At 44.4% G+C, this 22693-nt stretch overlaps 1 protein-coding gene across 1 annotated transcript in view; it reads right to left on the minus strand.

Moving 5' to 3' along the window:
• The window catches only part of MYO5B (myosin VB), a 1014515-nt gene that overhangs the window by 147171 nt on the left and 844651 nt on the right, over positions 1 to 22693 (minus strand). The window contains exons 19-21 of the mRNA XM_078674793.1: positions 21324 to 21535; positions 5692 to 5848; positions 2707 to 2946 (exon numbers count right to left, since the gene is read on the minus strand). Of these exons, the coding sequence (XP_078530919.1) occupies positions 2707 to 2946; positions 5692 to 5848; positions 21324 to 21535 (609 nt within the window). The remainder of the gene's footprint in view (positions 1 to 2706; positions 2947 to 5691; positions 5849 to 21323; positions 21536 to 22693) is intronic.

Raw genomic sequence — 22693 nt, forward strand, 5'->3', positions numbered from 1 at the left:
ACTGTGTTTAGAGAAGTGATGTTCAGCCCTGTGGAAATGTCCCAGCAGGAGAAAGCGCAGGGTGGATAGACTGTACCCACTGGAGATGTATTCAGCACTGAGGAGATATCCAGTCTCAGGGAGGCACAGTGTGGATAGGCTGGGTCCAGTGGAGATCTGTTCAGTGCTGAGGAGATGGTTGTGTGGCAAATGCTCAGTCTGATACCCCAGTAACTCTTCCACACATGCTGATGAAGAAACAGCTATTCGTGCCCTAGATGTGTCTCTTGTGTCTATGTCTTTCATAATGTAGTAGTGATGGGCATCTCAGAAGCTCCAAAGCGTTTATGCACTGAAGTTGTCCCAGACATTTGTGTGCTAATGATAGTGAAGAGATTGGTACCTGAGGGGCTGCCCACATGTCCATGTGTTGATGATGGATCATTGAATGTTACACTGGAAGGTCTCCACACATCTATGCACCAATGATTGAGCAAGGGGGCCAATTGTGGCTCCATCATCAGCTCACTAGTGGACCGCGGCAGTTCAACCGTCTGCTTCAAGGTGGCGGTGATGAAGGATTTAAGGTGCGTACCCACCCCTTTCTTCTTATTCCAGGCAGATCTGACGTGCATCCCTGTCTCCAGGTCCCCCTACACAGCAGGATCTTCACCCTGAGGATTATGACCCTGTGAGCTGCGATCTACAGCGGAGTCTTTTTTCTCACCATATACCCATTGCCAGGACTGCTTACATATGGGTTAAACCCCAGTAATGGGTATATGGTACTTTTCCACTTATGTCATGCATATGTGTGCATCCGACACATATGCAGTCGAAATACACATGCAGGCATCAATAGATTTGGAAAAAGTACTCAGCACCGCCGGAAGATACCTGCCTCCACACCGCCGGGCCCATGGACAACTAGTAATACGGCTGTCTTTGGACGCTGTTCTATGGTGGCCGGCCTGCCAAACTCGTAATAAGGGCCTTAGTATCCAGATAACATCAAAAAGGCAAGTATATGAAGTCAGGACTTTTCAAGTTGTTTTCTTTTACTGTTTTACTGTACAAGAACGCTTTCTCCATGAGGTATTTCTTTTAGTCCTAAAGTATCAGCAGGAACTATTAGCATTCTTATATTGTCAAAACATTTCAAATACAGGTGTAGTGGGGCATAATATGCGGATTTTGGTGAAATCTACACCATCAGCCACATGTTGTGGTATTTAGCTGGCATTATTTCCTCTAAATTCCAGCATGTTTGACCAGCTAAAATTTAACAAAGGTGTTTAATCAAAACCGGTATGTACTGGGTGTCATAAAAAACATATTTGCCATAATTCAAATATGTAATTATAGTTCCACTCAAAATGAGGCTCAAGTTGCTAGTTTGTTTGTAACCAGACTCTTTAAAAATAAGTTTAACTTGTAGCTTTCCTCTCCTGTGATGTCAATCGCACCTCTGTTTATAGAAGAATCCATTACTATTTCTTATGGTCAGGTCAGGTTTAACAGTTTAAGGAACTTTATGTCTATGAAATACTTCCTACATTCTAATACAAGAAGGACAGCCAATATGGCCTATGAGATCATGCCTTTCTTCTAGGATCTACCAAGTCACATTATAGTACTTCTCGTAAGATTTCATTTTCCCAGCTTTTTATAGGTCACACGACTCCATCTAAGTAGCTTGGGATTACCCTGTGTAACATCACAATTGTTGTCTTCAGTTCATTGCTTGCTCTACAGAGAGTTCTCCTGTTTTTCACCTGCATTCCTTGGATCTGCTTCTGGTGTTCTGCTGCTGCTGGTCGGTTGTCCTTTGTTTTTTTCCGGTATCCACTTTTTTTCTCCAAAGGCTCCTACGAAATTCTAGGTTTCTCCTGGTTCTACTCTTGTCTTTAGTCACCATCCTGGAGCCTTCTTTAGAAAAAGGCCTTAGCTGCACCAAAGGACTCCCAGTGTCCAGAAACGATATGTAAGCCATACACAACACATGCACTTCATATTTAGGTCTGGTTATAGACAGTTTCTTTAGTACTTGTGCTTTGTACTAGATCACTAAGGAACACAAAGCACAGAAGATCACAACACTTTAAAACACTGTCAAGCTACTTGTGCAATATGTTGGTCTGCAGAACATGCATAAATGCCTTTTTTGACCAGCTGCATTTTTGCCACTTTTCGCAGTGTGAGATGATGCTCGATTTCTCCTATTCCCTTTGGAGGGCTATTCAGAAGTCCAGATCACATGCAATATATTCCTTTTAAGGAGCTCCATCTGAATCTTTGAATCAGGTGTATTGAGTAAAGAGCTGAGGTGTAACATCAGTCCACTTTGCAAAAGTGGATGTTCTAGTTTCCAAGTCAGTTACATACACATTCAAAGAAAAGTCCAGCGAGGTGTGTGGGAGATAATTTATGGACCTGAAACAAGAGACAGATCACTGCAGGAACAATTAGAGTTTACAACTACTGTATATTCTAAATTAGGCTCTAAGCCATTTTCACAGATTCACAAGAGTTTTGTTTAAGTGCCAAATCCAATACTAGAACCCAGGTCGCCAGGATCCAGAGTCACTATGTCATGTCTCCTTACAACGGGCAATGGAGTGGGATAAAGGCGAATGAAAAGAAACATATCTGATTGGGAGCGGGGAACGATGCCATCATAATATTGTGTTGATATCTGGCAGTACTAGTAGCTGCTTGATAACTCACCTGATCATCGATCTTCCGCTGCAGTTGGACCACTTTGTTCTCCATGCCAATATTCAGCTTCTTCAGGTGCTGCGCTGAACGCGCCTCGATCTTCAGCTGCTTCAGCGCCTGCCTGGCCTTCATCCGCCTGAAGTAGCACTGGATGACGATGGCGGCGCTCCGGAACAGAGCAAACCGCCTGCGAGCCATCCAGCCACGCGCGTGCTTTTGAATGATGGCCGCCTTGTGCTGCAACAGGAGCTATGACACAAGGTGGAGAAGAAGTCATGAGCTCTGGAATGATGACGCATTGGAACAGTTTTCTATTTCAGAGATTAGTGGAGGAAAAAAGTAGCTCTTATGACATCATGATAATAATATATAAGTAGCTGAGTGGCGATAGTTGTAGAATGATAATTCCTTATCTAAGTGATGATACCACCTGTTATGAAGAACATCTAACATTCCTGGTCTACGTAGGCAGAGTACCTGTTTTTTACTGCTCATAACCTGTCGAAACGTTAAAACATCAAGCAAAGCTCTTTTAGAAACCAAACTGCTGCATGTGTTTATTTTTTTAGCTTTTTTTTTAATCACAAAGATTTTGTAGTTTAGTAACACTGCATTTATATATAAAAAATGTGTTTGTGGCAAAATAAACTACTTATATAGAGGATTTTCCCACTGCTTCTTCTACTACTACTGACCACAGTTACACTGAGTTCTCTACTCCAAACTCCTTCTGGGAGCTGATGTTGAATTGTTACAAAATATAACGCCTTCCATCGATTTCATGCTTCTGTGGATCACAACCATCCGAGGCATTAGCTGCTCGCTTTTTAAAGATTTCTTCAGGAAATGAGTAAACCTGGAGTGGAAGGCGTATTCTCCTTTGCTCAAGTATACATGCAATTTTGTTGTCAACTAGCTCCCTAACTGGCAATTTTCTTGTGTCTTTCTAATGTAAGATAGTGGCATCTCGACAAGAACTTCTGCTCAGATGCTCAGCTGCCAATGGTACACCTATTTCCTGTGAAATGTTGGAATAATGTATGCAACCTGTTGTTATAATCGTGCATGCTCTCAGTGTCTGCTCTGCTGTGATGGTATACACTTGTGTTATACTGGCAGCAGTGTGTGCCAGCTTCATTGCAGCTAGCAGTGTAGACACGTGTTCATTTTCTTGTGAATGAAACAAATTACACATCTTTTGTACAAAAAAATCACTGTCACTGTAACTCATGGCTAAGAGGCTGTAGCCGGGATTGTGATGGAGACATTCACATAGAGGTTGTTGGGTCAGTGAATGAAGCAGTCAATGGGGTGTAAATCGAGAGTGGGTGAGTAGGTACAGACAGCCGAGATATTGTAGTGCCTAGATGACCATGAAAAGGCTCTTCTATAGAGCTAGTTTCTGAATCACGAGCCAGGCAAGTTCTGCAACAGCAGAGCAGCTAGTAGGAGGGTGAGGAAGGCTGGCTGCAAAATTTAGGACTTTCTTGATAGAAAGGAGGGATGTAGCATTGCGTGTTGGTACCCAACGCATTGGTACTAAGCCAGCTATTGGTAACTACAAAAAGGTTTGTCTACATTACAAAGGTGCTGAGGGAGAATGCAGAGAGAGAGCGGCCCACAATGGCCAGGATGTTGATTCTGCTCTGCTTTTCCTGATCTGGCTACACTGAGGTCTCACCCATTCCCTCTTCCAGCAGTAGAGCTGCTATGTAGCTGTATGACGTCACACACTTAGCGGTGATGGGCCACCACAAACCTGCCTCCTTTACTTCCACCCATAAACACCTGCAAGGAGACAGACACTAAGGGACTGATTACAAGTTTAGTGGTGCAGGAGCGGACCGCCATGCCGGCAGCCACTCTCGCACCGTCAAACCTGTGTGTGCACCGCCTGCCAGATTATGACTTTTGGTAACTGGCCGACAGTTCTTTGGCATTCATACGGTCGTGCCTATGAAATAGGCACCGCAATGGGAATGTCAAAGAAAGCACCTGCACGGCATGGACTGGTGCAGTCTATGCCGTGCAGGTACTGGGGTGCAGGTACTGGGGCGCCTGCATGCACCTCATGGCGCTTAGGCTTTGTTTCTTCTCCACCATGGTTTTTATGGAGTAGGAACCGCCATGGAAACCGTGGCGGAGAGGAAACTCGTAATATGCTTGGTGGGGTCCCAGTGGTCCAGCTGAGCATAATGCGGCCTCATAACCGCCACATCACCGCCAAGGATCTGTGATCCTCAGTGGTTACGGCGGTGCAATGGTGGTCCAACTGCTTTACTTGTAATAGGGTGGTCGGAGAACGAGTGCGGCAGTGGCTGGAATGCCACTGTCAAGCCCCAGAAAATTTGGCAGTACTCAGACCGCCAGACTGGTCATCAGGGCCGAAGGGGAAACAAGCCACCACAAGGGATAACTGTAGAAGTTCAAGATGGAAACAGCTGCTCAGGCCAAGCATGTTATGAGGAGATGGGCAGTGATTAAGGAGAAGGGATGATGTGGGAAGAGGTGATGGTGGATGAGAGAGACTCATTCAGCCATCAAAGGAACCCCAGATGTATGGCAGAGGTAGAGGGTGCAGGAAGAATAAAGAGAAAGATGCAAGGACCCTGGATGAGGAGAAGTAGAATTACGTTTAGGCTGAGCTGAGCATCATATACATGAGATGGCCAAAGGGGGCAAAGGATAACCGGAGAATAAAACATGGATGAATGGGTGGAAGAAGGGTGAGGCCTTAGGATCCACCCAGGGATAGAGGAGGGGGTGACAGTGAGACCAGTGTGAGAGTAAAGGATTCCTGCGCACTTTTCCCTAGAAGGCAGCGCCTCTTAGGAAGAATTTATCATCCGATCTATAAAAACAAACGTTCATTCGTAAAAGGAGACCACAACGGTATAAAAAAAACAATGCAAGCATTAAACCACAACAGACTGCTCGATGCAAGGATTACGGTGTCGATGAATGAACAAATGATTGCAGACAACAGATTGGTACCTCGTGGTAGACTCTCCTGACGAACATGCCCCGGGTGAAGGCCTGGATGGTGACGGCGGCCCTGCGGATCCTCTGGTAGGCGCGGTATACCACCAGCATACGGTACTGCTTCTGGAAGATGAGGGCTGCTCGCGACTTCCGGAGGAAATCTGCCAATCTGAGGCACGAAGAGAAAGCAATAACTCAAAGAATGAGGCAGGTCAACAATAGGGATTTAAAAAAAATCACATTGCAGGCCAAGTAAAATAAGGCATGTCTTGTATTTTACAGTACGACCCAGCATAAACTGAACCTTCATGCTGTATTGTTAACGACTTACCTCCCTCAATGGTTCCTCAGTGGTCCCTCAACCCTACAGGGACTCCCTATTCTGCCAAAGGCCAATGAATATCTGTAAAATATAGGAGACTGGGGGGGTCCTCATCACATTCTGGTGGGGGAGAGGGGTGGTCATTTTGCATTACGCCAATGCAAAAGCTTTATTTGCCTGTTCTTCTGAGCGTAGTTTTCCTCCTTGGGAAGTAGGTGGCGCCAGAGGGAGCAGGGGTAAGTGTATCTTTTGTGTATTGTCTGCGCTGTACTTCGTTGCATAACAGCACATGAACAGATTTATTTCAGATACGAGGGTGGGAGTGTTACTCTTCTTTTTACTTATAAGTCAAGAGCTAGAGTGCTAACTTCTTTGTACAAGAGTGCTGCCCTACGGTAATTTACATTGTTTCCTCTCTGAACTCATCAACTGGAAGAATGTGGCGCTATGCCACATTTGCCCACTTTGAAACTGGGTAACCTGTTTTAAGTCTCGGCGTCTGCTCAACAGCCTGTGATTCTGGAAAAATCCCTTAATTTCTCCGTGCCTAAAAAACCTTTACCTTATGTATTGTAACTGGTGCTCATGTAAAGTGCTCCGATACTTTCGGTCGAGTTGGCGCCATATAAAACTACAATAAATAAATTCAATGATGGATGCCTCCTGAAGTGTTCACTTCAGAAAGAAGTTGCACACTTTGAACATACAGTCTAGTGTCTCTCTTTTGTAGGTGTGCTTAGAAAAATAGTGACCTTTGAAGGAAAGAATTACAAAAAAGGAAATTTAGCCAGAGGTAAGATAAACCACAGGGACTGATTCAAAATGGTAACTTACACTTTTGAGTAAGTTTACTACTTTTCGGTATTCAAAACCCTGAGTTACTACTGCTAAAAAACACAGTAGCAAGTCCAGATCTACACAAGGCCAGCCATTGGTACTGCAACACCCTCCCATAGAAGAGAATGGAGGTAGGAAACTAAAATAAACCCCCATAGGAAGCAATAAGAAATATAACTAAATTAGATAATTAAAATTTGTAAAAATATAAATAAATATAAATGAATGTAAATATAAATATGAAAATAGTACAGGTGTATTATTCAACCATAAAATATTTAAAAACCTATTCTGAACCTAAAAAATAATGTAACAATACATTTTATCAAACATAAATGTTAATGAATTCTATACATCACTTTTAATAATTATTAGTGAACATTTAAAATATGTTTTTTCTGTAGCTGGGATTTTATTTTTAATGTAAACTTAAGTAAAAAGAATTGTAATAGGGATGTAGCATTTTGTTTTATTTTGCTCTACATTTAAGGTAAATATATAAAATGAATTCACATTAATTTTTTTAAATGTATACTTCTGAGTTAATATTGATATTTAATATTTTTTTTACTCAAACTATCAATTACTGCTATAGTAGACACCATTCTGAGGCGGAATCTCTCAGATGGTCCCTGAAAAATTATGTTTGACCAAGCTTTTACTTGGAGGTTTGAGGCTGACCAATAGGAGAACATAATTCTGGGTTTGCATATATGTTTCCCAGAAACCATGTTGTGCATCTCAACTCACCATTGACCATTGATAGTATGACTTCAGGGGATGCGGTAGTCATTCTCTCCTTTTGCACTCATAGATGAAGACACCACCAATACAACTCGTCCCAAGCTGGTGCCACCATACAGAAAGACGTTGAGAGGACACAGAGTGCCTTTATATCCTCGTTGACCCGGAAGATTAGGTAAATCCTGCATCTCAGATCTTCAATCTTGGCCAAGTTGTGAAACCTGTGAGATGCTGGTCCACTGCCTGCAGATTGCCCAAATTCCTAACTCCAGCTTGGAATTGTTCTGGGATCCTGTGGTGCTGGGATCATGATCACCCCATGGGTTGAACTTGTTTCTGCATATTCCCCACTGCGGACCACACCATACAGAGAGCCAGCAAACAACTATCAGACAGATGGCTCTGGCACAACCCAAGATAGCTCTTCACTGGCAATGATGACCCCAGGTGAGGTCCCTCAAGGATGCTGGTGCAGGCGGTGATGCAAAACAGAACAGTGCGGGCAGAATCTATTCAGCTCAACACCCTGTAGCTTCCTTTGCGAGCGCTGGAGTGAGCAGTATCCTTGTTGTCATTTCCATGAGATGCCATGATTATTAAGAAAGGTCTGATACTACCCAGTTCTCAAACTGGATACCACCCATCCTCCGAAGAGCTCCATAACATGTACTTCATTCCTCTTTGAGGCCTTGCAATGTTCTCAAGCTGAAGTTCTCACTGCCTAGCCCATGAGCCCAGGATTATTCCCGGAAGCTCCATCTTGAGGCTTTCCCTCCCGGGCTCCAGAGAGGGAGTTCTTAACTCATAGTTGTTTTATATGCAACTTTGGTCATTCATCACTGTTTTTTAATATAATTATGTATGAATTCAGTTTTTGCTATTTGCTTACATCCTGATCGCATTCTATCTTTCATCCTTTTTTCTAAATAGCCTCCTAAAGCTAGGGTGATAATAGGTACTTGCTAATTAATGTTTTCTTTTTTCTTTTTTGATTTACAGTGATTTAATTTCCATAACTTTATTTTTCACAATCATAAATGAACTACATGCATTTTTGTAATAATGTATTTACCCCTTCTGAAGAGAAGCCGTATGCTCAGCCCACCTACCAGAAAAAACAGTAGGTGTGTATCTTCTATGAAATTTCTGTTTTACAGGTCAGTGCAATAAATGCTTGACACCAAAGATAGGAGGTATTTTTTACTTATTACCAATGGCGTTTATACTTACATACATGTGGTATTTTGAGCATGATGTGTGCATGTGATTTCCTACTATTGATTGCACACCTATGTTCTTTTTTATTTTACACACAAGTGTGAATTCTGTCAGCTTGGTATGTTGGGTATTATATGATTTGAAATATAAATTCTAGAAATACGTAATTAAATATAGATTTTGAAGGCTTTTTAATGGTTGTATAGCCACTGTTTACAGAAAGGTCAAACATGCACTAGAACCTGCAAGCAAGTAACTGTTAAGCTAAACATTCATTCATTCGACTCAATAAAAGTCTACGGGTGAACCGTATAGACCGGTTCACAGCTCTTCTTGATAGCTCGAAAGCTCATCTCTACTTCATAAGGTTTACTATACTTTTAGCGCCCTCATCTGCAGCCAATAGGGGATACAATAATAATCTGCTGCATGGGTCAGACTCCTCGTCAGCAGTACAGCCAGGAGCAGATCTGGGCAAATCATCGGGTTGAGCCCAAGCTGCAGCTGACGTCCAAAAACTCAAAGGTAAACCATAGGCATGCTGGGACAGAAAATGGCCACCCTTCTTTGAAAGTAACTCAAAGTCGGCCTGGCGCACCTGAGTCTCCCGGCTCCTGCTAGCAGTGAGCAAGAGTCATCGCATGGGGCTGAGGGAGCTTGATGTGCCTCACAGGTCCATAGGGTGCATGTGACAGCTTTGAACCGTGTGCTTGCCATCCAGGAGTATCTGGTCACGGCATTGCTCTAGTGTCCATTTTCAGGCACCCTTAAGACCAAAGGCACCCATTAGCGCTGCCACTCTAGCATCCAGGAACCTAGTTTACAATCAAGACATCATGAAATATTTCACAAGTAGGTGCCACGCATCCCTGGGTTATAGAGATGTTTAAGTTGATCCACACATCAGTTCGACCAGGACTGTGCACTAGACGGCACATTCAAGAGAAACGGCGACCCTGGCATTCCTATTAGGACAGAGGATGATCAAAACAGTCACGCCCAGAAGGGAGTCAGGTTATGTCCCTACCTGGGGGGACATGGTAGAGTCGTGCGATGGATATAGTGTCTTTCAAGCACTTCAGCGAGCCTTTGGCCAGGAGACTAGTATCCTCTACTCGCCTCGCAGAGCGCCATGCAATGATGATCTGCCGGTTATTAATAAGACATGGGCAAGCATGCAAGTCTGAGTCACTGCCAAGCTCGTTTGGAGTCTTTGGTCGTGGTCCTGGTCAGCAGGGCTGCAGGTTCCCATAACTCCCGGAGTAAATTGTCCTCGACTCGGTCTTCCATGCAGGTTGCAGACTCGGTTCAGTCAGGGCTCTTGTCCTTCAGGCAGGAGGAGCACCAGTTGTAGCAGAGAAGCTCCTCTTCTTCCAGCCGGACAAAGCAGCTCCACGGTAACAGAGGTCCTTCGGGCTTAGTTCTAGCCTAGTGGGGAATGTTTACAGACTCCTTGTTTCAGCTACAATTGTTTCAGCTGAGCAGCAGAGTCTGTAGCTTGACTCGAAATGTGTACAGAGCGCTGCTTCAGAGCAATGAATATGCATAAGGCAAATTTACATATTATCATTTCCAGATTTGTCAGTGAGCCTAAAAACCTGTCTGGATTTTAGGTTCTGTTGTTCTGTCCACCAAGCACTAGCTTTTATCCAAACCTTGGCCGACTGATTGAACGTGAGGGCCCAGCTGGCCCTCTGGGCACCTACAAACACTACAGCGGGAGGTGCAGGAAAGACAAGAGCGGTGTGCGGATTGTCAATTGATCATTCCAGCACCGATATCTGCAATCAAGCAGGCTCTTCAGTCAGAGCTGCCAGGGGCTACTGTGGGGGCAGAGTTTTAGATGCATGCATTGCATGCATTTTAAGAACCAACCCTCGCATGCTGTAGACAGCAAATTGGGTCAGGAAGACGCATAACCCTGAAGCAGCTGTATGGATTGGGAAGCCACTAAATTGGGGCTGTTAGAAATGGGATTTCTGGTTGGCTATGGGGTATCTACAGTGTGTAACTCCCTTGCCCTGACTAGAGTGGCGGTTTGTGCCCCAGTGGTTAGGCGCATGCCCTAGCGAACCAGACATCCCATTTCTAACAGGGGCACTTTCATTGTATCTAGCACAGGACACCATTGTGATAACAGAGCACAACCTATCCATAAAACACACAAGATTTTAGTTGTGGGAGAATGGATAGTGATTCACAGATTAACAGTAAACTCCTCTTCAGACCTGAAAGTTTTTTTTATTATTACCCCAACCCTTTTGTAGTGTTTTACTTTACAAGAGGACATGCTGTTTGTTGCTATGCATATGCGTCTCTTTACCTTGTCCTACAGCAGGGATGAACTCTCTTGTTTTCTCCTGGGGACGAGGGAACACTCTGCTTGGAAAGGAAACAGTAAGAAGTGACAACATGGATTTGACTGACGAGCCAACTCGTGCTGCCCCGGGGGGCAAACCTCACGTGTAGAGCCTGTCTTTGGACACACACCACTGTGCTTGGGGCTGTGCTTTAATAAATGTATGAGGACGTTTGCTGGCGCGCAGCAGATGGCTCCAAGCCAAGCGACACCAAAGGGTCAAAGTGGAAGACACTGGGGTATTGGATGCCATGAGGCATGTTTGTGTGGCACGAACTGCCACAGCCACCAGGTAAACAACAACACAATGCCCTCCTCGTGACATCAGGATCTTATTCGACAAAATGATGGTGCTTCAGAAGCGCCTAAAACGGTGCAATGGTAGTGCTAAGCAAGTGTACTATCTCACTTTCATGATCATTCACCCATTATTGAGAATGGTATGAGCAGAAGGCGTTGTGCTGCAAGGAACTCAGCTGTTGCGTAACTTTTCAAGTCCACTGATAACTTACAAGGCGTCGTTGCTCCTCTGCATGTAGGAGTTAGACAGACCGATGAACCATTTCCTTACATTAAGACCAAGGCAAGCAGCTGCCTTACAACACTACCACAAATGCCATCAAGTTGGCACCAGATACTAACCTGGTTCTTTGTAGATGGGACCACATGAATCGCAAAATTTGTTCTGACTACGACACCAAAAATTGAGAGCTGGATGGAACTCAGAGTCAATTTTTGGGATGGCAAAATGCCGCTGTCTGGCTCCAGGGATCATGTGGCCCTGCTTTAAGGCCATCATAGCAAACTATGTCCATTTTTGACTCATTCTTGGGCGCACACCACATAGTCATACATGTAACCTAGAGTGGCGGTGTGTGTGGGAGGCACACCAGCGCACCTTCCTTTCCGCGAACCAGGACCACCATCAGCTCTCTGGGCTGCAGAGAGTTAACTGCAGTGTCAGTGAAAAGATTACAGAGGCACGATAGGCGCTTTTACTGTATTAATGAGGGGGGAGTTGTCTACTGGCTGCACCCGTGTTTTTTAGTTGGTTTGCCAATCCCCTGCGACTGTGTCCTTTCCTTCATCGATGTGGTACGTGGATAACGAATTATGCATTAGATGGTTGTGTGGAGGACATGTGTGGTTCAATTAATCCAATTGGTACCTGAGGTGGCAGAGAGAGAAATGAGTTTTGGACTCAACAATAAAGCGAAGTCCCAACACACTCGTGGTAAAAGGTTCTGAATGTAAAAGTCTTTGCCCCCAAACTTCGGATTGCCCTGGGGATCCTGAAAATGTTCCCTCTTCAACACAGATCAGTACTGCATCTCATAATGGAAACACAACCATATGTTTGAGAACATAAGTGGTTTAGCAAGATATTACCTGTTTTGTTTTCGTGTTCAAAGAACAGGTTGGTTCGGGGCGTGGTTTGGACGCCGAGGGAGATGGCGGCGCTCTAAATCCCTCTGCCCGTGCCGAAGGAATCGCCTTGATCTGGAGCGTAATAACCCTCTCCAGCGCCGACAAAAATAAAAGAGTCGGACGGCGGAATGTGAGCGGGTCACATAGAGCGCTCAGTCGACTAGCTGTGTGAAGGAGAAGTCCGGTTTTGAATGCTTGGCAGCTCCGCTCCGGACGCTGCCGGGCGCTGGTGAAGGACGGCGGGAAGAAGGCGACGTGTCCGCCCAGCAAGCCGCTGAAGATGAAGACGCCGGCAGACGGAGATCGAGGTTCCATGGCATGAGAACAGACTTCAAGGATTCCGCCGGTGAATCGGTCTGTGAGTGGCATGGAAAGGGTAACGGGTGCAGAACCGTGAGTAAATGAAACGCTTGGCAGGCACAGAAAACGAGCACAGAAAGCAGCCACCACTCGCATCATACAAAATGGCGGAGTAACGCATATTTTAAGTACTGCAGGTCCACAGACTGACTTTACCCACATGATATGAGCGTTTCCAATGGGATTAAGGAATTAAAAACGATTGTGCCTGGAAAACGTCTGACCATTGGCTTCACTAATAACATTAAAATCGGTAACTTGATGATAAATGGAAATGTGCTTTCTGGGATGATTTTGGCCCCTGAGGATTGATATTGATCTTATATGCGAGGTCTGGCATGTTCCCAAATCATCCCAATTACCTTGACACTGCTAAGTCACCAGGGCTGCCACAATCTCATATGCTATGATGGTTGGGTGCAGGCGCAACATGAAGGTATGATTAGTAGTTGTTGTTTTATAATGGGCAGAAGCTGGTAAAGACTGGTAAAGACTGAAAAAAGTGAAGATTCTGAATGTATGATCGGAGAGTGCGCCTACCACACGCTGTGTCACTGTAATGCGATTGAGTGAGGGTTCCATTCCACACATATTGAGTATTTTAAGCTATGGTATACTCCAAATGGTGACGCAAACTTTCATCCTGAGTTAAGAATGGCGCCTTCAGCACAGTGTTTGACTTGATAAAACTAACGGTCAGCTTCATTGATTGCCGGTTCCTGGCTATCTCAGCTCTCTCAATGGTCATCTGGGGAACAGATAGGAACAAATAGAAAATTCTCCGGAGCCTGAACAAGAAAGTGCGTCACGGCGGTCAGGCACAAATCAGGTGAATCACTGTCCACGATCAGTCAGTCTACATCAGTCAGTCTACATCACGAATAGACATGTCAGACAAAGAGCTAGCAAAAAGTCTAAAGAGACTTAAGTCTGATCTACCCTCACCTGGCAAAGGGAGGAAGGATAACCCGGATCCAATAGATTTAATACTTAGCAGACTTGATGAAGTCAGGGATCTGGCGAAGGCGACAAAAGAAGAAGTGGCAGCAATCAGACAAGATAACCGCGATACCAATGCAAAACTTTTAGAGGCGGAAACGAGGATTAGCAAACTTGAGGATATGGAAGTGAAGACCTGCAACGCAGTTAAACGCTTGTGTATAGCAGCGGATCAAACAACACGGAAACTCGCTGAATTGGAGGACCGTAATCGAAGGGGGAACCTACGCATTTTTGGAATTCCGGAAGGTTCAGAGGATCAACTGGGGAGCTGCGTGGCTTTTCTTGAGTCCTGGTTTACCCAAGCTACAAACATGACGTTTGTACACCCACTAGAATTTGATAGAGCCCACAGAGTCCCGGCCAGGATCTCAAAGGATCAAAAGGGTCCCAGAGCTATTGTTTGCAAACCACTCCGGTACCAGCATGTAGAACAGATTCTTACCTTCATGCGTAAAAACAATCACATTCTGTGGAAGTCTGCTAAGGTTTATATATCTCAAGACTACAGTAAAGAGACGGTGGAAGTCAGGAAGGCATTCTTGGCGCTTCGACCGCAACTGAAGAAAAGGGGCTTCCAATATGGATTCATTGGTCCGGCAAGGTATCGAGTGATTATTCAGGGCTCTCCACACATTTTTTCAGATCCACTGAAATTGAAACGTATGCTGGATGGCCCTGAGGACTTAGACATGGAGACGAATAATCATGAAAGCCCCGCTGACCAGGCTTCAGCCTCAGGTTATAAATGAAGGGTATCCTGCTACACGCATTCTCCAATGGTTTTCATTTCCTAGTTGTTAAGCAGAGCAAGTGAATATGTTCAGCTATTATGTCACACGAATTTGGTACTTTGGAAATAAGGATTATGGCCAAAGTTGAAGACTTTCTGATTCGGAGTTTGTATTTCCGTATATGTATCCGTATTATACACATTCTATACATTTATATACATTTTTCAGGATACTTTGAGGGCCCAGGTTAGGGCCCAGGTTTAAGGTGCTGAATATGATATCCATGTTTAAACATTTGTATTCTTCGACCATGAGCTATTTTGTTTAAGGTGCTGACTGTGGTATCCATGTTTAAACATTTGTACTCTTCGACCATAAGCTATTTCGCTTATACGTGTAATGCGTTTTCGCATACCTCACAACTTAGTTTTATAATGTTATCAGCTGGTATTAATGGTACTAATGTGGGTCCTGACACTCAGTCTAATGAAGGTAATGCCTTGTTTCGTTTATCTCTTATCTTGCAGTCTTTGCATTTCCTCATACGTGCAAGGTTACTTGGTACATGATTTATTATAGTTGTGTTAGTCGTGATAGTTGTGATAGTTAGAACAACTCACAAGTTTTGAGTAAATGTTAATAGTCTTGAATGCTCCAAAGAATATGGATATGTTTAGGCACGGGGAGGCTGCACTGCACTCTCTCTCCAATCGCCATGCCTACAAAATACAGGTGGGGTGGGAAGGGTGGGGGGTCGAGGGGATTGGGGGTTCGGGTATGTGTTACTTGTCTTTTATGTTCGATTCTTCTTCTTTTTCTTTTTCTCCTTCTTTTTCTTCTTCTTGCTTGCATTTTCACTACTGCACTGACACTTGATGGTGATGTGGGTTATAGCCTCTGTGTTCGCTCATATGTCCTCTCGAAGTCTCAGGGAGATGGAAGACCAACATTTTGTAATTGGTCAAGTGTGATGTACGTTTTTCTCCATATGAAGCATTCTTTAACTGTTCACACATAACGCTGTGAATACTCCGATGGGAGTATGTAATATGGACAAGATGAAGATATTGTCACTCAATGTTAAAGGTCTGAACCAGCCTATCAAAAGACAAAAAATCTTAGATTATGTGCGCAGATTGAAAGGCGATATTGTATTGTTACAAGAGACGAAACTGGAAGCTAAGCTGTTTTACCACTTGAGGAACAAGTTTTACAACGAGGTTGTGGGTGCAGAATCTGTACACAAAAAGAATGGGGTGTTGATTCTTGTCGCGAAGAGATCAAAGGTGGAGGTTTTGTCTCATGAGGCTAGCTCAGACGGGAGGTGGGTTACGGCAAAACTAAGCAAAGAAAATACGGAGTTTTATGTTACGAACATATATGCTCCTAACACAAGTGACCTCAAGTTTTGGGAGGACTTAAATAAACATATGGAAAATATCCCAGATAGCGCTGTTCATATAGTGGGTGGTGACTTTAATCTTCCAAAAGACGCAACGCTAGATAGGGACTCCCACTGCCCTTTCAAACCAAACAAATCCCATAGAGCCTTCATTAATCTGTGTGAACGCTTTCATTTAGTGGATGCGTGGAGGCTCCAGAATCCCACAGGGAGGGATTATACCTTTTATTCTACACCGCATGATTCATATTCCAGGATTGACTACATCCTCATAACACAGAACGGGGTACCCAGAATAGAATCTACCAGCATAGAGCCTCGTGTGATGTCGGATCATTCTTGTATTTCCCTGTCCATTACAAATGCCAAATCATCTCCCCGGCAGACGTCTTGGCGCCTGAATGATGAGATATTAAGCGATGCTCAACACAGATCTACGATACAAGCTGCCATTGTCTCTTACCTGCAAATTAATAGGGAGGGGGACACATCTGATCTTACTAGGTGGGATGCTATGAAAAGTACAATACGGGGTGTATGTATCAAGATTAGGTCTGCCATGAATAAAAATTATAACGCGAAACTAGAATCACTTGAAAGTGAAATTGGAGATCTTGAAAGTAAACATCTAAGGTTAAGAGACAACATGACTCTTTATGCTCTGGCAAATAAGAAATATGAACACAATAAGTTAATAAGTGAAAGGGCTGGAGTTTGGCTGGACAAAGGGAAGAGGTTTAAGATTTGTGAATCCAATAAAGCAGGAAAGAGTCTAGCTTCATATTTGAAATTTAAAGTACAAAAAAACTGTATTAACATCCTTAAGGACGCCTCAGGGAACTCACATTCTGATCCAGATAAGATAGCTGAGGTATTTAGGGTGTTCTATGAGGACCTGTACGCAAAAAATACAAAGGTGGAGGAAGATAAAATTAAGAATTATTTGGACGAGTGTGACCTTCCAAGGTTGACCGCTGAAGACCAGGTTAGTCTAAATGGCCCAATTAGTGCTGAAGAAGTAGAAAGTGCGATTAAAAAACTGAAATCAGGGAAGGCACCAGGCCCAGATGGCTTTACAGCAAAATTCTATAAAACATTTCCAACTATGTTAACTGGGCCGTTGCTAAACCTATTCCAAGAAATAAATAGCTCTGGTGAAGTAAAAGGCACTCTGGCGGAGGCAACAATTGCAGTGCTCCCGAAGGAAGGGAAAGATCCATCGCTCCCAAAAAACTACAGGCCAATTTCACTAATTAATATTGACTGTAAGATTCTAGCAATGATACTCTCCGCACGTCTTCAAAAGGTGCTCCCACAACTAGTCCATCCATCTCAGGCGGGCTTCCTAAAGCATAGGTTGTCCAGTGATAACACACGGATTTTGGCGCATGTGCTAGAGAAATCTAAACTTCTAGGCACCCCTACAGTGGCAATAACCTTAGATGCCGAAAAAGCCTTCGATAAGGTTGATTGGGTCTTTCTCAAAGCAGTCCTCAATAAATTTAATTTGGGGGAAACATTCACACGGCTAGTGATGTCACTTTATTGCTGCCCCTCGGCGCGAGTAAGGGCGGGTGGTTCGTTCTCATCCTCCTTTTGCTTAAAGCAAGGCACGAGGCAGGGGTGCCCGTTATCACCCTCGTTATTTTTGTTGGCGATTGAACCGTTCTTATATCATATAAGGGAAGATCCTAAAATTGCAGGTATACCCTTTGGAGACTGCACGGTTAAATTGACAGCATATGCAGATGATGTGCTTGTCTTATCTGAAAGGGCGGATGAGGCAGTGTCTGCACTCATGTCAGACATTGAAGAATTTTCGAGGGTTTCGGGCTACAAGCTCAATAAAGACAAGACGGAGGTCAAGCTGCTCAACAATATAGGGGACAAGGGGATCTTGGGGGATTCTGGTCTTACATGGCAGCCCAAATGCTTTAAGTACCTGGGGTTGGACTTCGATAAGGATTTGGTCTCCACTCTAAAAATAAATGAAGAATCGACTTTGAAAAAAATATCTACTCTTCTAGAAAGTTGGTCTCCAAAATTTCTCTCTTGGTGGGGCAGGGCTGAAACTCTCAAAATGATGTCAACACCCTTAGTTAACTACCTGGCCAGTATGCTCCCTATGACGTTCTCTAATAATTTTGTCTTAAAAATAGACCAGCTGTTTGGTAACTTCCTGTGGCGGGGCAAGAAAGCCAGGATATCTCTAAAGAAACTGCAACTGGCAAAAGATAAAGGTGGCCTGGGTCTGCCATCGTTCAGGAACTACCAGACAGCCTTTCTTTGTAAGCAAGGTGCTCAATGGTTAATAAAATCACCAACTTACACTCCTGTGTGGATTAACATTGAGAGATCAATAGTAGGCAAGGCTCCGCTTGAGTCTTTAATCACCATGGATCTGTCGCACCTACCTCACTCCAGATACATATTGTTAAATACCAGAAGGGCCCTACTTAGACTTGACCAAACGCATAAAACCAAATTGACATTCTCTAAATCATCATGCATGTCATTATGGAAAAACCCCTACCTTAAACACACGGGTGTGGAACTCTTCTGGGAGTCATGGTCCGAAAAAGGTATTAACCTGGCCGGAGACTTGTATGACAACAGCGAACCAATCCCGTTCTCAAGCCTACAGACGAAGTTTGGCCTAGCCCCGATAGACTTCTATCATTTTCTAAAAGTCAAGGCGACATTAACCAGCCGTAACTTCACACCCTACACTCCGTGGCTGATAACACATCTCCCACGCATTATGCACTCAGGTCACTTCGTTTCCAAGGTGTATAAATTGTTGTTACCGCTGCCCAGCAAATCTCACAAAGCAGTGGAAGTGAAATGGGAAGCGGAACCTAACTCCACAGGGATAGAGTGGGATTGGGAATTGATTCATAAATCAGCACTTGCCCACAAAGTATCACCCATCCTATTCCAGACGAAGTATATGCTCATAAATAGGTCGTTCTGGACTCCGGAAAAGCTATTTAAATGTAAACTACGTGACTCCCCGGAGTGCTGGAATTGCCAATCAGGGACTGGTGATCTTTCTCACATGTTATTCAACTGTCCCCTGCTGAGAGAATATTGGGAAAAAGTATTTGTATGCATTCATCACGTGTTTAAGATAAAACCAATGAAGGAATTTGTATATGTCATTTTAGGGGGGTTGGAACCGCGATTGGCAAATGAGCATGATCGCCAGCTCTTGGATTTAATGTTGACATTGGCATGTAAGGTTGTTTTATGCAAGTGGAAATGTTTTAAGGAAGTAAATTTTAAAATTTGGCAGGAATGGCTGTCTTTCCTGAGAGGTGCCACGAATCAGGCGTTACAGTCCTCTACGTGGTGTCCATCCAATAAGAAATTATGGAAGTCGCTAGACGATTCATCCCTCCATTATGAGCCACCTTGAAGCAATACGACCTTGTAATAGTATCATGGTTATATGGGTGTGATCCTAGTTAATATGTCAGAGCTATTCCCATTCATCCGCACGTCAAGTGTTTAACAACTTGATCGATAACCACGTGACAAGCAAGAGTGATTCTTCTCTTTGTTTTTTTTTTTTATCATTTATAGTTTCTGTATTAGTCTGACAACATCTGTAATAATTCACTTTTGATGGAAGATTTAATGTAATGTCTTTTGCTTTGTTTTCTTACTTCAATAAAAACGATTTGAAATAAAAAAAAAAAAAAAAAAAAAAAAAAAAGAACAGGTTGGTTCTAAATGTGAAGTAATACCCCGGAGCATAGATTACATTACCACAGTCCTGATCAACCAATCACTCAAACGGCCTTTGTATGGCAGCTCTGTCACCCCTGGGGTTATCTGGGCACTGGGGCTGCGGGGTCTCAGTTGAAAAGCCCGGTTTTCAGTGTCCTTCTGAAGTACACCACAGAGGGAGCTATTTGAAGGTGGAGGGGCAGGTCGTTTCAGGTTTTGCAGGCGATGCAGGAGAAGAAGCACCCCGCTGTGGCTGCGAAGGATCCAGGTGGTGTGCGCAAGGGATAGCTCGGAGAAGCGCAGGTGCCCTGCAGGTAGATGAAAGCTGAGCCAGTGATTGATGTAGGCTGGTTCTTGATTGTGTAGGGCTTTGCAGGCGTGTGTGAGGATCTTGAACTGGCATCTCTTCTGGATCGGGAGCCAGTGGAGGTTTCTGAGGTATTGGTGAAGTGGCCATGTTTTAGGATGTCCAGGAAGAGTCTGGCAGCCGTGTTCTGTATGGTCTGGAGTCTTCTGAGGAGCTGGGTGGAGTTGCTGGTGTAGAGGGCATTGCTGTAGTTGATGAGGCTGGTGACGTGTGCCTAAGTGACAGTCTTTCTGGAGTTGTCTGGGATCCATTTGGAATTCTGCGGAGAGTGCAGAGGGTGTGGAATCAGGTGGAGGTGATTGCGTTGACTTGTCGTTTCATGATCAGTTCACTGTCGAGGAGGATGCCTAGGTTGTGTGTATGGTCTGTTGGTGTGGTTGTGGGTCCGAGTTCTACTGGCCACCAGCTGTGGTCCCATATGGAAGTGTTTTTCCTGATGATCAGTACTTCTGTCTTGTTGGAGTTGAGTTTAAGCCAATTGGCTCTCATCCAGTTGTTCCAGTGTTGGAAAGGTATTCGGTGAGTGAGAGGATGAATTGAGTGTTGACAGCATTGGAGACTATGTTGATGCTGTGGGGTCTGACGATGTCTGCGAGGGGGCCCATGTAGATGTTGAACAACGTGGGGCTGAAGATGATCCATAGGGTACGCTGTTTATGATGTCCTTCGGTTTGGAGGTGAACAGAGGCAGCTACATGCTCTGAGTGGATCCTGTAAGGAAGGAGGCAAAGTGGTGGGATACGGTGTCGAATGCAGCGGGGGAGGTTGAAGAGGATCAGGGCTACTGTCTCCCCGTGATCGACGATATGCGGTATTTTCTCAGATATTGCACTTAAAACACATAAATTGGCATAACTAGTGGTAATCTGAGTTACCGCAGGTTGTCTGCCTGTATGTGCAGAGGAGTTACCACAACCCCTTGGCTGTTGTTAACGTGTGTGTTTTTCTCTGCACAATGTGGTATTACTGCACTAGTTTAAATAACTGAATTGCCATACATTCAAAACATTTTGGAGTCTGTGAACACTACTCCAAATGTAAGCTTTATTTAGGCGGCAGTCCATTCCTGGTCATAAAATCACCGTGGTTTTAACTTTCTAACACTGGCAGGTATAACCCAAGGAAGATAAAGAGATGCTTACCTGCGTGCCAGGTGTCCTCGCGTATACCTCTGGATGGTGATAGCAGCCGCCTTCATCCTCCTGTACTTGACCCTCTGGAGCCAGCCCCGAACGGTCTTCTGAATCATGATGGTGGCGGCTCGGAACTTATCTGCGCGGAGCTTCTCCAGGTACGCCACCTGGCCTGCGCGGAAGAATATCTTGGTTCGTCCAAACTGGAATTTATCAGGATCCTTTGGAGAGAAAAAGGAAAACGTAAGAGAGATGAGCCGCTGGAGTAGATCAGAGGATCTACAACGCAGGGCCTAGAGCAGGATACAGTTGTTTCAGAGGAGAGGTCCCATTACTCCATTACTTTGCGAACAGATCATGTCACTTGCACCGATGCTGGGAAATTTTGCAATAACATTTGCACTGACGACAGGAGCAGGATTGAAATTTGGAACTTAGCAATCAGTGCAAAAACAACATTTTGGAGCAGGTGGTGAACACGAATGTCAACTCAAGTCTGGTGCAAATTGTCTGGGTGAGGTGCAGAAAAGCCCAGCACTGGTGCAGCGTTCATGATGTGGTTCTTGGTCTCTTCAACAGAGCCAAGATCAGCCTCCCAGCCTATAAAACTAACAGACCTCTCCACTTAGGAAGATGTAACAAGCTTTCAAAACAGGAAGAAAGTGGGGCTCTTGAGAGTAGGGGATAGCTTGTGAACTGTGATGGTTGGAAAAGTGGGTAAACTCTGAAGTCTAATTTACCTAAATCAGAAGGGCCCTAACCTCTGCCCATGCACTGGGAGGACTTTCACTACCTGAATCAAACCAGATGTAGATGTAGAGTCCATTTATAACGCGCTAGCAATCGCTCCAAGGAGCATCTCGGCGCCAATATGAGGACAACCAGATGAAAAAGTTGCCTTACTGCTAAGGAGACCATAGCCGGGATCACACTAGCGCTCTGGCCATTGGGTCTGGAAGATTGTAAATCCAGGTTTTCAATTGCTTGCGGAACTCAGACTCCTTGTCCAGTGCTCTTAATAGAGGGGGTAGGGCATTCCATGCTTTGGCCCCCAACACCGCTAGGGATTTGCCCCCGCGGGTTTTGAGTCTGAATCTAGGGATGGTCAAAAGATTGGCATTGGAGGATCTTAGTGCGCGATTTGGACAGTATTTTACAAATTTATTTCTTAGGTAAGTGGGGCCTGAATTATGCACAGCGCGAAAAGTGATAGTTAAAACTTTGTGGAGGACCCTTTTAGTTATAGGCAGCCAGTGTAGTGCATTGAGGGCTTTGGTTGCTGAGGATCTTCTTGGCCATTTCAGAACCAGCCTTGCAGCTGCATGCTGCACCATCTGGAGTTTATGAGTAACCATCTTATTGGTGCCAGCATACAGGCT

The sequence above is a fragment of the Lissotriton helveticus genome, chromosome 2_1, assembly GCF_964261635.1.
Source record: "Lissotriton helveticus chromosome 2_1, aLisHel1.1, whole genome shotgun sequence".
Taxonomy (NCBI): domain Eukaryota; kingdom Metazoa; phylum Chordata; class Amphibia; order Caudata; family Salamandridae; genus Lissotriton; species Lissotriton helveticus.